Source organism: Glandiceps talaboti, chromosome 3 (assembly GCF_964340395.1).
Source record: "Glandiceps talaboti chromosome 3, keGlaTala1.1, whole genome shotgun sequence".
Taxonomy (NCBI): domain Eukaryota; kingdom Metazoa; phylum Hemichordata; class Enteropneusta; family Spengelidae; genus Glandiceps; species Glandiceps talaboti.
This window is the reverse complement of record NC_135551.1, coordinates 1,045,938-1,063,090: the sequence shown is the minus strand read 5'-3', so window position 1 is coordinate 1,063,090 and position 17,153 is coordinate 1,045,938. Positions and strand designations below refer to the sequence as shown.

Below are 17,153 nucleotides of genomic sequence, written 5' to 3'. Positions count from 1 at the left end.
TAATATAAGTAAGAACAAAATATCTAGATATAACTGTGTCCGTTACAGTACAAATGATTAATTTTCGTTGTTCTTTATACTCGGTGAAAGGAAGTCGACCAAATGACGTATTGTGCCAAAATAGAATGTTTTGTACTATTCAAAGTGTAAAGTGTTAGGCACACAGTTGAACTTTCGTCTTTTGTTGTTTATAAGTTTATTTATTATTATTATTATTATTATTGTGAAATGAAGATATTCTGTCACTTCACACTAATGCCGATGAATATAAGTGTAGTTGGTGAAGTATTCCTAGTTTGACTTTGATGTTAGCAATCGCCTTCTATTTATTCGGACTGCCTCATAAGTTCCTTATGCACTTCTCGGCTAGTCAACAAACATGTCGACCATTTTCGATCGTCTGGCTGGTGAACGGTCATTGATCGTGTTAGATTCGAGTCGCAGGATTCGTCAGTCGAATTCGAACATTGTCCACAAAACAAATTAATAACTAAAGCTTGTCTCGCATTAATATATCGTTTGATTTGATTGATTTAGAAGTCACCTAAAAACGTTTTGTTTCTTCAAAATTTTGAGGAAAAACGTCATTTATATAACGAAATTTCGGGCTACAAATAACTGAATACGTTCATCACTTGCGTCTCTATGTTTATCTACCGACATCATGCATCACACCACGTGTTGCCGAACCTTGCGATTTCTCAACTCAACCCCATCATTTAGGAATGTTACTGTACTGAGAAACATAAAAAATTAGTTGTTGTTTTAGAATATATAAAACAAATCCCTTTATTCGATGATATAAAAGTTAAAACTGCACTTCCGCAACCCGGACATTCAACAGCATTTCTTGGCCCTACCATGGCCGCCAGGCGCGAGCTTGTAAGTTGTACTGTTAGTTTGTCGACCGTGCAAAAAAAAAAAAAAAAAAATTCTAGCCGCGATTGATGCTTTGAGAGTCACACAATTGTACGATAATCTTCCTCAAAGATTTACTGTTAACCCAGGACTGTTACAATATTACGTCCATCACAATAAATTTCGAATACATACCGTCATGTTCGTGAAAAGATTTACTGAATATTGAAACTTTGATTTCGTGCGTATCTTTTTTTTAAAATGAATATCGCCTATGAACTTGCACTCATAAAAACATGTACAGTACTAGTTTCACCAGCACATTACTGAAGAATGAAGAAAAGCTGACGTGTGACGTGTGTTAATGTGTGGTTATGAATATATAATACATTGCACCTCGCTAAGTCGCGGCCCTCGCTAAGTCGCGGGTTTCTTGATGGACCTGGACACCCGCGAGTTAGCGACGGTCTACTGTATATATATATATCTGTGTGTCTGTCAATGTGCGCCTGTCTGTGTCTGTGTACGTGTGTGTCTGTCTGTCTGTCTGTCTGTGTGTTTGTGTCTGTCTGTCTGTCTGTGTGCGCACGTGTGTGTTTGCACTGAACAACGTATGTGATAACAATAGAACTGTTTCAAATTAAAGTCCACTCAGTAGAGTAGATCAGTGTAGGTGTGATATCATCTTAGTAGACTAGATCAGTGGAGGAGTGACGTCATCCTAGTAGAGTAGATCAGTGTAGGCGTGACATCATCTTAGCACACTAGATCAGTGTAGGAGTGACATCATCTTAGTAGACTTTATCAGTGTAGGAGTGACATCATCTTAGTAGAGTAGATCAGTGTAGGAGTGATATCACCTTAGTAGACTAGATCAGTGTAGGATATCATCTCAGTAGACTAGATCAGTGTAGGAGTGACATCATCTTAGTAGACTATATCAGTGTAGGAGTGATATCATCTTAGTAGACTATATCAGTGTAGGAGTGATATCATCTTAGTAGACTAGATCAGTGTAGGAGTGATATCATATCTTAGTAGATTAGATCAGTGTAGGAGTGATATCATCTTAGTAGACTAGATCAGTGTAGGAGTGATATCATCTTAGTAGACTATATCAGTGTAGGAGTGATATCATCTTAGTAGACTAGATCAGTGTAGGAGTGATATCATCTTAGGAGACTATATCAGTGTAGGAGTGATATCATCTTAGTAGACTAGATCAGTGTAGGAGTGACATCATCTTAGTAGACTAGATCAGTGTAGGAGTGACGTCATCTTAGTAGACTAGATCAGTGTAGGAGTGACGTCATCCTAGTAGAGTAGATCAGTGTAGGAGTGACATCATCTTAGTAGACTAGATCAGTGTAGGAGTGACGTCATCTTAGTAGACTATATCAGTGTAGGAGTGACATCATCCTAGTAGAGTAGATCAGTGTAGGAGTGACATCATCTTAGTAGACTAGATCAGTGTAGGAGTGACATCATCTTAGTAGACTAGATCAGTGTAGGAGTGACGTCATCTTAGTAGACTAGATCAGTGTAGGAGTGACGTCATCTTAGTAGAGTAGATCAGTGGAGGAGTGACATCATCTATGTAGACTAGATCAGTGTAGGAGTGACGTCATCTTAGTAGACTAGATCAGTGTAGGAGTGATATCATCTTAGTAGACTAGATCAGTGTAGGAGTGACATCATCCTAGTAGAGTAGATCAGTGTAGGAGTGACATCATCTTAGTAGACTAGATCAGTGTAGGAGTGACATCATCCTAGTAGACTAGATCAGTGTAGGAGTGACGTCATCTTAGTAGACTAGATCAGTGTAGGAGTGATATCATCTTAGTAGACTATATCAGTGTAGGAGTGATATCATCTTAGTACAGTAGATCAGTGTAGGAGTGATATCGTCTTAGTAGACTAGATCAGTGTAGGAGTGATATCGTCTTAGTAGACTATATCAGTGTAGGAGTGATATCATCTTAGTAGACTAGATCAGTGTAGGAGTGATATCATCTTAGTAGACTAGATCAGTGTAGGAGTGATATCATCCTAGTAGAGTAGATCAGTGTAGGAGTGATATCGTCTTAGTAGACTAGATCAGTGTAGGAGTGATATCATCTTAGTAGACTATATCAGTGTAGGAGTGACATCATCTTAGTAGACTAGATCAGTGTAGGAGTGATATCATCTTAGTAGACTATATCAGTGTAGGAGTGACATCATCTTAGTAGACTATATCAGTGTAGGAGTGATATCATCCTAGTAGAGTAGATCAGTGTAGGAGTGATATCATCTTAGTAGATTATATCAGTGTAGGAGTGACATCATCTTAGTAGAGTAGATCAGTGTAGGAGTGATATCACCTTAGTAGACTAGATCAGTGTAGGATATCATCTCAGTAGACTAGATCAGTGTAGGAGTGACATCATCTTAGTAGACTAGATCAGTGTAGGAGTGATATCATCTTAGTAGACTAGATCAGTGTAGGAGTGATATCATCTTAGTAGATTAGATCAGTGTAGGAGTGATATCGTCTTAGTAGACTAGATCAGTGTAGGAGTGATATCATCTTAGTAGACTAGATCAGTGTAGGAGTGACGTCATCTTAGCAGAGTAGATCAGTGTAGGAGTGATATCATCTTAGTAGACTATATCAGTGTAGGAGTGATATCATCTTAGTAGACTATATCAGTGTAGGAGTGACATCATCTTAGTAGACTAGATCAGTGTAGGAGTGACATCATCTTAGTAGATTATATCAGTGTAGGAGTGATATCATCTTAGTAGACTATATCAGTGTAGGAGTGACGTCATCCTAGTAGAGTAGATCAGTGTAGGAGTGACATCATCTTAGTAGACTAGATCAGTGTAGGAGTGACATCATCTTAGTAGAGTAGATCAGTGTAGGAGTGATATCACCTTAGTAGACTAGATCAGTGTAGGAGTGATATCATCTTAGTAGAGTAGATCAGTGTAGGAGTGACATCATCTTAGTAGACTAGATCAGTGTAGGAGTGACATCATCTTAGTAGACTAGATCAGTGTAGGAGTGACATCATCTTAGTAGACTAGATCAGTGTAGGAGTGATATCATCTTAGCAGAGTAGATCAGTGTAGGAGTGATATCGTCTTAGTAGACTAGATCAGTGTAGGAGTGACATCATCTTAGTAGACTAGATCAGTGTAGGAGTGATATCGTCTTAGTAGACTAGATCAGTGTAGGAGTGATATCATCTTAGTAGACTAGATCAGTGTAGGAGTGATATCATCTTAGTAGACTAGATCAGTGTTAGAGAGCAGAATGCTCACATTTAGGTGCACACACGAGGGAAAATTCATGTGAGGCCAAAAATATCAAACATACTAGATATTTGGCTGATGACCAGAAATTATGAAATTCTTACTAAAAGCACACAATGAATCAGTGTGAGGACATTGCCAAGAGTGAAGATTTGCTTAACTGATTCCTCTAGTGTGTGCCTGGCTTTAGTTGAGCACTCACCTGTGTTTTGAGTAATTTGATAAAGGACAGCGATATCTCTAGTAATAAGATTTATTACATGGTTACAAAGGTGGATATATATAATATATACGTAGATGTATACTTTTCTACATACCAAATAGTGCAATGCATGCACTATTGCAATTGTTAAATAAATTAGATGAATGAATTTCACTTTCTAAGCTGCAATAACATGAGACAGTACATGTCCCATAGAGAATGACTTTAGTCAAATCTTAAAATGGCACAAGCCGAGTCCATAAGTTTTTTGCTCAAGTGAAAATACTTATCTAAAACCACAATTCCAGTATAATGTTGATGTCGATGCATGCCTTTTATGACATTAGATTTGTCTTCTGGCATGGTTAGAACTGTTGATTGGGAGTATTTGTACATTTTTTGATGTATATGATAAATCAGATCATTTATGGGAACAAAATACTAGCTTTGAGTTGGAACACTTCAGAAAGTAGAATAATGTGTGCAAGAAAAACTATGTCTAAATACATATAAAGTCAGCTTGTGCCACCTTTCAGTACTTTGTACATAAAATACAGCTGATACTCTGGGTTATAAACAGATATCAATTACAAAGTCAAGTAAAAGAAGGCAAATAATTTGTAATAACACAATGATTGGAATGATTTCTTAGTTATAATGAATGTTTTAGAACATAAAAGAAGTACTGTGTTTGTATTGGCAAGATAGTTTATACATTATTTGCTTGTATTAAATGGTAAACTTATCAGCTAAATGAATAACATAAAGATTAGAAAACTTAATGTGTAAAAATGAACAGTTTAGCACTCTAACTTCAAAATGGCATGAGCTTTAGAAGGCAGTATAACTGGCCTTTGAAAAGTCAAACCATTTCACAAATATAACATGTCATTTTTGTTACATACTAAGGTTTAACATGACTACACTTACATACTTTACACAGTCATCATTGACTTTATAAGTTGAGAGCTCCATGAGGGGTTTTAACATAGCTTAGTACCCTGCTATCACTAATTTACAGCCAATTTTGATTTTTTGCACCTTGCTATCATTGGTCACACATCCTACGTTATCTTCACTGTTCCCATGAGTTCTCTTCATTAATCTCGCTCTCCTAAACAGCTGTACTGTTATTTACCTCAGTAATTATTCTTTCACCCCACAATAACTACTACTCATACCATAGTTTATATTTATATTGTTTCATTATTGTTTTTCTTGGGTTTGACAATGAAGGCTACCTGCCATACTTACTTTGTCATCATATTTTCATATCCTCTTCAAACCTTTAATACATACAGCACACTGCAAGTCTACTTACTTTCATGACAACCTCTGGAATGTTTATTTTCACCCATACATACATATTACATATAACATTTACATATTTATTATCCAGAGGTCGAAAAGAAAAGAAGATTTACATAATGATATCAAGTGAGGAAAAGAAATTAGTTAAGCAAATACATCGGCAACTGAAAAGTAAGTAAAAAAATAACTTCTTCAACCTTCTGCCTGGACCACAAAAATAGTTTGTTCAAACTATTTATTTCATTGATTCATTAACATATCTACACAATAACAATAACAAATCTATGTTGAACACATACTCAGCATGTGTCACAATGTTCAACACTATAGTGCACAGCCCTCCATTAAACATGGTGTTTTACTCTTCACACCTTGTCAATAATCTGTAATGTAGTTTTAGTTGTGGCATTGTTGTTTCTGCACACATTACATACACAGATAATCTCTGTTGCAACTGGCTGTTATGTTGTGTTTTAATCTACTTGCATTGCAGCTTGTACAGCTTTCTCCACTGCAGTCATCCAACTCAGTTTCTCATCATAAGTCTCAGTACAACAAATCCAATGTCTTTTAGGTGTCTTCATGGAGAAGCCATGCCTGATATCTAAAATCAGATTGATAATAAATGATAAATATCTATATATATCTAATAACAGATTGATAATATATGATAAATATTGGTATATATCTAATAACAGATTGATAATATATGATAAATATTGATATATATCTAATAACAGATTGATAATAAATGATAAATATTGATATATATCTAATAACATTGATACTATATGATAAATATCTATATATATCTAATAACATTGATACTATATGATAAATATCTATATATATCTAATAACAGATTGATAATATATGATAAATATTGGTATATATCTAATAACAGATTGATAATATATGATAAATATTGATATATATCTAATAACTGATTGATAATATATAATAAATATTGGTATATATCTAATAACAGATTGATAATATATGATAAATATTGATATATATCTAATAACAGATTGATAATATATAATAAATATTGGTATATATCTAATAACAGATTGATAATATATGATAAATATTGATATATATCTAATAACAGATTGATAATATATAATAAATATTGGTATATATCTAATAACAGATTGATAGTAAATGATAAATATCTATATATATCTAATAACAGATTGATAATATATGATAAATATTGATATATATCTAATAACAGATTAATAATAGATGATAAATATTGATATATATCTAATAACAGATTGATAATATATGATAAATATTGGTATATATCTAATAACAGATTGATAATATATGATAAATATTGATATATATCTAATAACATTGATACTATATGATAAATATCTATATATATCTAATAACAGATTGATAATATATGATAAATATTGATATATATCTAATAACAGATTGATAATATATGATAAATATTAATATATATCTAATAACAGATTAATAATAGATGATAAATATTGATATATATCTAATAACAGATTGATAATATATGATAAATATTGATATATATCTAATAACAGATTCATAATATATGATAAATATTGGTATATATCTAATAACAGATTGATAATATATGATAAATATTGATATATATCTAATAACTGATAATAAAGGCGGCCATATTGGATCGTATCATGAAACAAATTGACGTGCATATGTATGCTATTGTATGTTGCCCCTGTACCAAGTTTGAAAAAAAATTGGTCCAGGTATCTCCAAGAAATGGCTGCGGACGGACAGACGGACGACGGACGACGGACGACGGACAGACGGAACCCAATCCATAAGTCCCCGTCCCGGACGAAACAAATAAAGGATTGGTCGGGTATGGGGGATCATATCACGATGAAAATGGATAATTATGCATATGTATGTCATAGACCACTGTCCTAATACCAACTTTGAATGTAATCTGTTCAAGCATGTCTGAGTTATGGCTTTGGACATTGAAAAATCGCAAACAAAATGGCTGCCAGGTGGCCATATTGGATCGTATTACAACAATGAATATGCACATTTTTCAAGCATGTCTGAGTTATGGCTTTGGACATTGAAAAATCGCAAACAAAATGGCTGCCAGGCGGCCATATTGGATCGTATCACAACAACAATGAATATGCAAATGTATGTCATAGAACACTGTCCTAATACCAACTTTGAATGAGATCTGTTCAAGCATGTCTGAGTTATGGCTTTCGACATGGAAAATTTGCAAACAAAATGGCTGCTAGGCGGCCATATTGGATCGTATCATGAAACAAATTGACGTCCGGCGGGGACTAATAACATTGATAATATATAATAAATATTGGTATATATCTAATAACAGATTGATAATAAATGATAAATATTGATATATATCTAATAACAGATTGATAAAAATACCACCAATGGCATTGTAGCACAAGTGTACAGTTTTTAAAAATGTTTATCCATATGCTAGTCCATGCTAACAATAAGTGTTCATTTGCTGAATGACTATCCAGTTGCCTATCCAACCATGTTGCTATCTTTGCAACATACATGATCATTTGCCTATTACTATGGGCGTGGTCTTTTTGCTAGGCACATTTGCATACATTTTAAAATGTTTATTCACTTGTCTATCAATCCCCATTATCTTCGCAATATATGTGATCATTTGGCTGTTGCCATGGGCATGGTCTTCTTGATAGGTACATTTGCATACATTTTTTGAATTTTTATTCATTTGTCTTTCAATTTCTGTTATCTTAACAATATACATGATTATTTGGCTGTTGCTATGGGCGTGGTACTGTTGCTAGGCAAATTTACATACATTTTTTGAATGTTTATTCAATTGTCTATTAATCCCCGTTATCTTCGCAATATATGTGATCATTTGGCTGATGCTATGGGCGTGGTCTTGTTGCTAGGCACATTTGCATACATTTTTTGAATATTTATTCATGTCTTTCATTTCCTGTTATCTTTGCGATATACATGATTATTTGGCTGTTGCCATGGGCATGGTCTTGTTGCTAGGCAAATTTACATACATTTTTTGAATGTTTCTATTTATACTTGTTATCGTTGTGAAATACATTGTTCGGCTGTTGCTACGGGCAAGGTCGTGTTTGCTAGAGATATTTGCATACATTTTTTGAATGTTTACTCAATTGCCTAGCAAATGATGTTGTTATTTGACCAAAATATACTGCCATTTGGTTGTTGCTAAGGGTGTGGTCATGGTTGCTAGGGGCAATTGTGTCAAAATATTTTGAAGACAATCTGCAGAATAACACTTCTAGAAACATCTCACCAAGTTTCAGTCTCATTGACAAATTACTTTTTGAGATACAAATTTTTGACCAAAATTCACATTTTACACCTAATTTGCATATTACTGATGAGACCATTATATGCTTCATATTTCTTCATCTATACACCCACAGATGCACCCCTGTTAAATTTCAGCCCAATCTGCTGGGTAGTTTTGGAATTATAGGTTTTTGACCAAAAAGACACATTTTTAGCCCTAATTTGCATATTACTAAGGGAATCGTGTCATGAACAAATCTTAATCTACTCACCCTAAGAATGTTCCCACCAAATTTCATGCCAATCTGTCCAGCACTTTTGGAGTTTAAGTTTTTTTGACGAAAAATATTTTTTTTTTGACCCAAAACCCACATCTCTGATGCAATCATTTTCATTTGAACAATTTCCCAACTAGACACCAGAAGTAACATGACCACCAAATATCAAAGCAATCGGTCCAGCAGTTTTTAATTTAAGTTGTTCACACACACACACACACAGACAGACAGAAAGACACTTTCCCATGTCTATAGCACTACTGAACCTTAGCAGTTCAGTTGCACTAAAAATGATGTTCCCAACCCCACCAATCTTATGTTTGAATTAGAAAATTCATATATACTCAGACAATATAACAACTGTATGATAATATGCATATCAGTCATTTACCCATTTATGGCCAAACAAATCTCTTCTTATGTCAACAGTGCCCAAACTGAAGATACATAACCACAAATTCACCCGAGACTACTTTGCATCTAAAGCCTTCAAAAATCCTTATAAAATGAGTTGTAATCCTGTGTCAAAAACACATGTATTGGAAAAATAGTTCACAGGGATTTATTTCACCAATACTTTAACTCTGGCAAACTTTCCAGCAATTGAGTATAACATTTACAAATTACTAGGAAGTTTGGTTTCTATGAAGGGAAACGTACATCTTGTGTGTCTCATGTCTATAATGTATGTATACATCGTGACTGTATAGTAACTACCCCTTGCTGTCTATGAATATTGTTGTGTTTTTCAGGGACAGTGAGTGCTCCATACAATAGATATTCACAGAATATGTGTAGTGTTTTGGCTTAAAATCACCATCACTAAGGGGTTTATGTATGAATTCAATTGTTTCTTTGCCATTGAAGAAGCAAACGTATTTTTTTCTGAATGTCATCTGTTCAAATTTATATGAGCAATGAGTAAAATACATGTACATGACAAATATGAGGTTCATTAAACAACAATTTATTAAATATCACTTTAAAAAATGCCAACAAGTTCTGAAAATACAAGTACAATAAATGAATGATTTACAGAAAATAGAATTATAGTAAAATTCACCAATGGTAAGTTGCACCTCCTAAGTTATGGGGTCAACAATTTCCATTGTGACTTCTTCCCCTCTGTAAAGCAAAGTATCATCACCTATCAGCTATGGTGACCTACAGCATGATGTACCACGTCTACCACCTGTAAAGATGAACATAATCAGTGTTTCTAAAGGCCGGTAAACCGGTAAATGTTACTGGGGTTCCCTGATCAATTTATTGGAGTTCTCCCCTTGTGTACTCATGATCAACATGAAATGACAGAAAACACATAAAATGCTTTGAAAATTGTGTTTCAACTAATAAAGAAGGCAAGCCAGGTTCATAAAATATCGTCAATATGATGTTAATTTTTTTGAAAAACGATGCAGTTTGATTGTAGCTGTTTTGCTTTCCAGCATGTACTAGGAGTCGATTGTTTTTATTTTGATGCACATAGTGTGTACCCCTGTTGCCATCACCATAAAAAGATGCAACACTAATGTTGCAATTTTTGTTGAAATCGTTGTGTCAACCTGGAAAATCACTGCATCTTGCATGCCAAACACAGGTTCATAAGGACACAGCGCAGTAGTCAACATGCCAAAAAAAACCAAACCCTTGTACTGTAAGACATGTCTAACTTTAGTTCACTTCAGCATGTTCAGATTCTTTTACAAAACAAAAATAGTCAAGTCGGAGACGATACAGCACCACACCACAGAGCGAGGGCCATTTTTTGAAAGAAGATGAAAATGCTTCATGTTACTATGTGGATGGTAATGAACCCAATCAAAAGAAAAAGAAATGAAGTGAGTACATAGTTTTCAAGGAGGAGAGTTATCCGACAAAACTTTCTGCCCGGACGACTTCATGGGACTAGCTACTTCGCTAAGATTTTGAAAGGGATTGTACTGTGACGACACACAGTGTATCTGAACTATCAACTAAAGGGAAGGGCTAGAGGGGGACTTAGCGTTTGATACTGGTGTAGGCATGGGAAATCCGACTTCCGTATTTTTTTCTTAAAAGAAGCAAATTATAGACATGTAGCGACTTTGAAAACGATGATCTTAGAGTACATGTACACCTAAAAACAGGCCTTTCCAATATGTTGTCATGGCCCATCCATCATTGAACAGTGGACTCGTCCATATTTAGGCCATGTGTTATTTACATTGTCTCATATGTTGTCTTTCTGGACTGCATTTCAAAATTCCATAACTTCGGTAACAGCGGTAATATCAATTTCCCACAAAGAAAAAGGTTCTCCACAAAACAAAATCTTCACTGTAAGAAAATAAATGTCTAGTGACACTTACCAATCTCTTGCATTGTCTCTGTTGGTTACTTTTCTTCAATAAAATTCCATGCAGACTCAGGCGAAGTACAGTAAAGGTCATATGTTTAGATTAATGCATGCATGGGTTACTTACCGTCTTACACGTCCCTGCAATCAATATTTGGGTATCTGACACAGCCTTACATATGCAGTTTTTTAGCAGTTTATTAATTCCTGAAAAATGATTTTAACACACGTTTCCTGATTTCAATATTTTATTTCCATTCAATTTATGAATTATCACGATAAATAATCCTGCACACTAATACTGTGCAATTAGTCAGGAGTTGATAGGGACGTTTAAACCTATACGTCAACACAATAACCTGTAAGCTGTGATTACAGCGTGTACATTAGCAACATCTATGGTCGATTTATTACCCGAATACCTGATAACATGTTACAATATATTAATCCGAATGCAATATAAAATAATGTAATATTATTATATACATAGACCCTCATATTCCCAGGGTGTGACGTCAAAGTATAGTAATATGAAATCCATACATTTCATATTACTATACTTTGACATCACACTATAGTAATATGGTCGGAACTACTTTGAATTATTTGTAAACATCATCAACCTGTACAGTTACGATGTTGTTGTTTGAAAATATGGTTTCCTTGCTATTCATGGATTGCCAAACATCGACCATCATCATCATCATCATCATCATCATCATCATCATCATCATCATCATCATCATCATCATTTTAAACAGTGAACAAATACACCTCTTTTTGAAAAATCTATCGCCTTTTGTATTGTACAGCCACTAATGTACGTAGACACATACTAACATCAACATCGTAAAAACTTCCAGTTGTGATAGTTGCACAATGCAGTGAAATCATTGTCCCTTAAATTTAACTATTGATAGAATTTTTGAACAACTTTTGACAATGTGTTTTTGAAAATTTCACAATGTTTCAACATTTTAACTTGCCAGTGTTGATGTTTTTAGTGTATGACTCTGAGCCGAGTTCTATGCATAACCATTGTAGTAAAGGCATCCGTTTGTTAGTCAGTCTCTCGATATGTCTCTTTTTTTTCCAATGAAAGTGTCTATATTTTGTCAAAGAATTAATCACTGCTCTTGACAAACGTCCTGCCGTTGGCAAAATGTTCCCTACCTGAAAGTCTGTGTAATTTTACTGATCTCATCATGTACATTTATTAGTAGTAGTAGCGACGGCAGCTGTCGCAATGGCTGAAAACTGAATGAACATAACAGCTGAGCGCTGTAGCCCCATCACTTCATAAAATTAATGCGCGTTCAGCCTAAGTTTGAGAATATTTTAGTTGAAAATTGTCACTTTAATAGAACAAAGTAGTGGGTCTATGTATATAATAAATAAATAATCTCTCGGTATTTCTCATTCGTGCTACATCATCTTGGACTCAATACGGCTGACATGAGGGGAATCATTCATCCTCGATGACGTAGCATTCGTTTGGAATACCGGGAGATTATATATAAATATACATGAAATTATTAAATGTATGGTGTACGTGCAGAGTGAATGTGATATAGGTAATTCCAGGTGTGATGTTACACTGTGTTACATTATATCACATTCAAGATGTTTGTGTGTACATCTGCATAGCACGTGCGTATTAAAGCAATGAAAATAAAAGTAAATCACGCCTTTATCATGATAACTCATAAAACGACTTTGAAGGTGACACAACCATGAAATTATGGATAATTTATCAATATTCCCTTAAAAATGTAACGTATGGAAGGCTACTCATCCCCAACTATATCCAGAGACATTGTTTTGAATAGCATGGGTCACTCAGGCGACAATGGGACTCGGAACTATCTGCACCAAACTGAACCCTCACGAAGAAAGTGTACAGATGAAAGGTACAATGAAATTTTACACAAAATTTGTCTTTTGATGACTCCTTTCGAAATGTTCACTGCTCAATTCAACAAATACATATTCTTTCCAAAACTCTGCCAAGTGCAGTTTATCTTTTTTAGATGCGTTGCTGATATTTACTTGAAGTTAGTTTGAAATTGATAAATATTCGTACAGTCTACACGGTGATATCACAGGCCGGCCATATTTGAATTTGCCTCTCAAGTTCAAATTGTACTACATTGGTTTGGAACTTACAATTTTAAGCCTAATTTACATTTCCATGGCAACAGTTCTCCCATTTTAGATAATTTGTGTTAAAACGGATAGCACCAGCTCTCATATGTTAAAGGTTAGGAATTTGTTTTACAATTTTTTCAAATTTTGCAGAAAACACACATAATACGGTGATTTGGTTACCATGGTGATGGATATTCATAAAATTACCAAAGGTAGTATGCAAATAAACCATATTAGTAAATTGATAACGATATTTGTGGAATGCGCATGTTTTAACCAAAACAACATTTTCAAGCATACTGTATATTTCCATGGAAACAGTTATCCTATTTTAGACAATTTGTGTTACAACAGATACCAGCAACTCATACATGCCAAAAACAGGGGAATTTTTTTACTAACTTTTCTTTTTTCCATGTTTTGTCAAATTTTGGGAAAATAATTAGCATATTATGGTGATTTTGGTTACCATAGCAACATATGTTCATAAAATGACCCCCTTTTATGAACTCAACATAACAAACTACCCTATGTTGGGTGGTTAATATGAAACTTTATTATCAATAAAATTATTATCATTATATAATATAATTTCAGGCCATCAAGATGTCCCATTAAAATTGTGCCAATGGCTTTGTAGAACAACTGTATTTGGCTGTTGCTATGGGCATGGTCTTGTTGCTAGGCATATTAACATACATTTGTTTATTCTTTATTCACTTACATACATGTACCTGTCTGTTGTTATCCTTGTAGCATGCATTATCACTTCACTGTTGCTAAGGGCATGGCCATGGTTGTTAGGGTCAGTTGTGTCAATATGTTTTGAATAAAACTGCAGATAACACCTCTAGAAACATCCCTACAAAGTTTCAGGCCCATTCACAATGTAGTATTCAAGATATACATGTAAGTGTTTGATCAAAATTGATATTTTTAGACCTAATTTGCATATCACTGATGAGATCATCATATGAAGAATACATCTTAATCTAAACACCCCTTAGAACGTTCACATAACATCTCAGCCACACCTGCTCAGTAATTTCGGAATTATAGATTTTTGACCAAAATGACACATTTTTAGCCCTAATTTGCATATCACTGATGGGATCATCACGTCATGAACAATTCTGAAAGTAAACACCCCTATGAACCTTCCCACCAAATTTCAGGCAATCTGCCCTGTAGTTTTGGTGTTTAAGTTGTTTAACCCAAAATCACATTTTTGTTTACCCAAGACACACATCTCTGATGCAATCATTTTCATTTGAACAATTTCCCATCTACATGTCCTAAGTAATGTCCTCACCAAATATCATGGCAATCAGTCTGGCAGTTTTTGACTTTAAGTCTTTGCACACACACACACACACACACACACACACACGTGCGCGCGCACACACACACACACACATTTCACATGCCTATAGCACCTTAATGTAAATGATATTGGGAAATATACATACTTTTAAATGAAGAGGAATCATGACTCATACTATCTATTATGTGAACAAGTGAGATTTTGAATCTTTGAGATATGCAAAATATATGTAAATTCTTATGCTAATGATATGCAAATAAATGTGCAAAATATTCACATGTTTGGCTTTAACCCTGGGGAGAACACTGGGTTTTAACGGTAGGTGGTGTAGACTTGATAGTAGAGGTGATGTAATTGGCATGCCCTCTCATCTTGTTCAGGTGTTTAGCTGTAAAGCCAGCAAATAGACAGTTTGACAAAGCCTGTCGACCTGAACAGGCCAAACATTACTCGCTAGTAATAAGAACCTGTGGTTGTGGTACAAGAACTTATTATCACTAAAGCAGTATGTTGTACTGACCTGATGAATGTGTGTAAGGATAGCATTCCAAATTGCTGTATTAGACTATTAACTATGAGAAGATCTGGAATGCACATATCAACATGGACATTACACTACATACACTACATGTACTTGGGAGTAACACAGTTTGTGTAACTTTTAAATGGTATGTGAATTTGAAAACTTACATCTAGTGTCTGGTAAGTCTTCAATCTCAAGTCGGTTCAATGCAACTGAAGCATAAAACTTGTATTTCTCTTCTTTGGATCTTTCAAATGGGAAATGTTTGATTGTTCTCACTGCGGCAACAACAGCATCATTGAATAGAAACAAGCCAAAATCTTCTATATGTTGGTACATCCTGGTAATATTACAGAAAATAACAGAGGTAATGAATAATAATGATATCAATGTCTGTCTAGTCTCTCTGCCGTTATGCCATTTTGTGTGTGTGTGTGTGTGTCAATCTCTGTTGATATGCATGTGCATGTGTGTGTGTGTGTGTGCTTGAATGCATGCATGCATGCATGCATGCATGCATGCTGCCTGCCTGCCTGCAAGTATGTATGTATGTATGTATGTATCAGGGTTCGCACACTTAGAGTAAAAATAAAATTCCAGGGCTTCCCAGGGGTTTTCCGTCAGTTTTCCAGGGGTGTCAACCATCAAAATTTATTTGATTGAATGACATCTAATTCTCTGACATGGACGAGACATAATGAACAACTACTCTCCCATGTTTTATTGTGTCAGTTTTCAGGCACAATGAAATTGACTCAGTCGGGTACACCTCCATTTTCACTCTGAGATGATAAGTTCTACACCCATTCACCCATTCATTATTAAAGTAGTAGTTCATCCAGCTATAGCTTTTTGAATGTGATCTTTGAGAAATACACCACTATTTGGCTGTTGCTATGGGCGTGGTCATGGTTGCTAGGGGTATTTGCATACATTTTTTTTAATGTTTGCTCACTGGCCTACCAGATGATGTTGTTATTTGACCAAAATATATCTGCCATTTGGTTGTTGCTAAAGGGCGTGGTCATGGTTGTTAGGGCTAATTGTGTCAAAATATTTTGAAGAAAATCTGCGGAATAACACTTCTAGAAACATCTCATCAAGTTTCAGTCTCAATGACCAAGTACTTTTTGAGAGAGAAGTTATATTTCAACCCAATATGCTTTACTTGGTAGTTTTGGAATTAAAGATTTTTGACCAAAAAGACACATTTTTAGCACTAATTTGCATATCACTAATGGAATCATCATGTCATGAACAATTCTTAATCTAAACATCCCTTAGAATGCACCAATCAAATTTAAGACCAATCTGCCAAGTAGTTTTTGAGTTTAAGTTTTTTTTTTACCAAAGATCACATTTTTTTACCCAAATCACACATCGGTGGCAAGATCATTTTGATTTGAACAATTTCCAAACTAGGCACCCAAGGTAACACACCCACAAAATATCAATGGCAATCTGTCCGGCAGTTTTTGACTTTAAGTTGTTTACACACACATATCCACTGACAGACAGACAGACAGACAGACACT

At 34.7% G+C, this 17,153-nt stretch overlaps 1 protein-coding gene across 3 annotated transcripts in view; it reads right to left on the bottom strand.

The window, feature by feature from the left end:
• Positions 1–4,474: 4,474 nt before the first annotated feature.
• LOC144454039 (epithelial cell-transforming sequence 2 oncogene-like) overlaps positions 4,475–17,153 on the bottom strand; it is a 144,066-nt gene continuing 131,387 nt past the window's right edge. For 2 of the 3 annotated variants that reach the window (XM_078145451.1, XM_078145452.1), the window contains 2 exons: positions 15,786–15,958; positions 4,475–6,275 (listed from right to left, as the gene is read on the bottom strand). In XM_078145451.1, coding sequence (XP_078001577.1) covers positions 6,145–6,275; positions 15,786–15,958 — 304 coding nt within the window. In that variant the 3' untranslated portion in view covers positions 4,475–6,144. Of the gene's footprint in view, positions 6,276–10,266; positions 10,478–11,750; positions 11,831–15,785; positions 15,959–17,153 lie in introns of those variants that run through there. The other variant, XR_013482473.1, reaches the window with a different exon arrangement.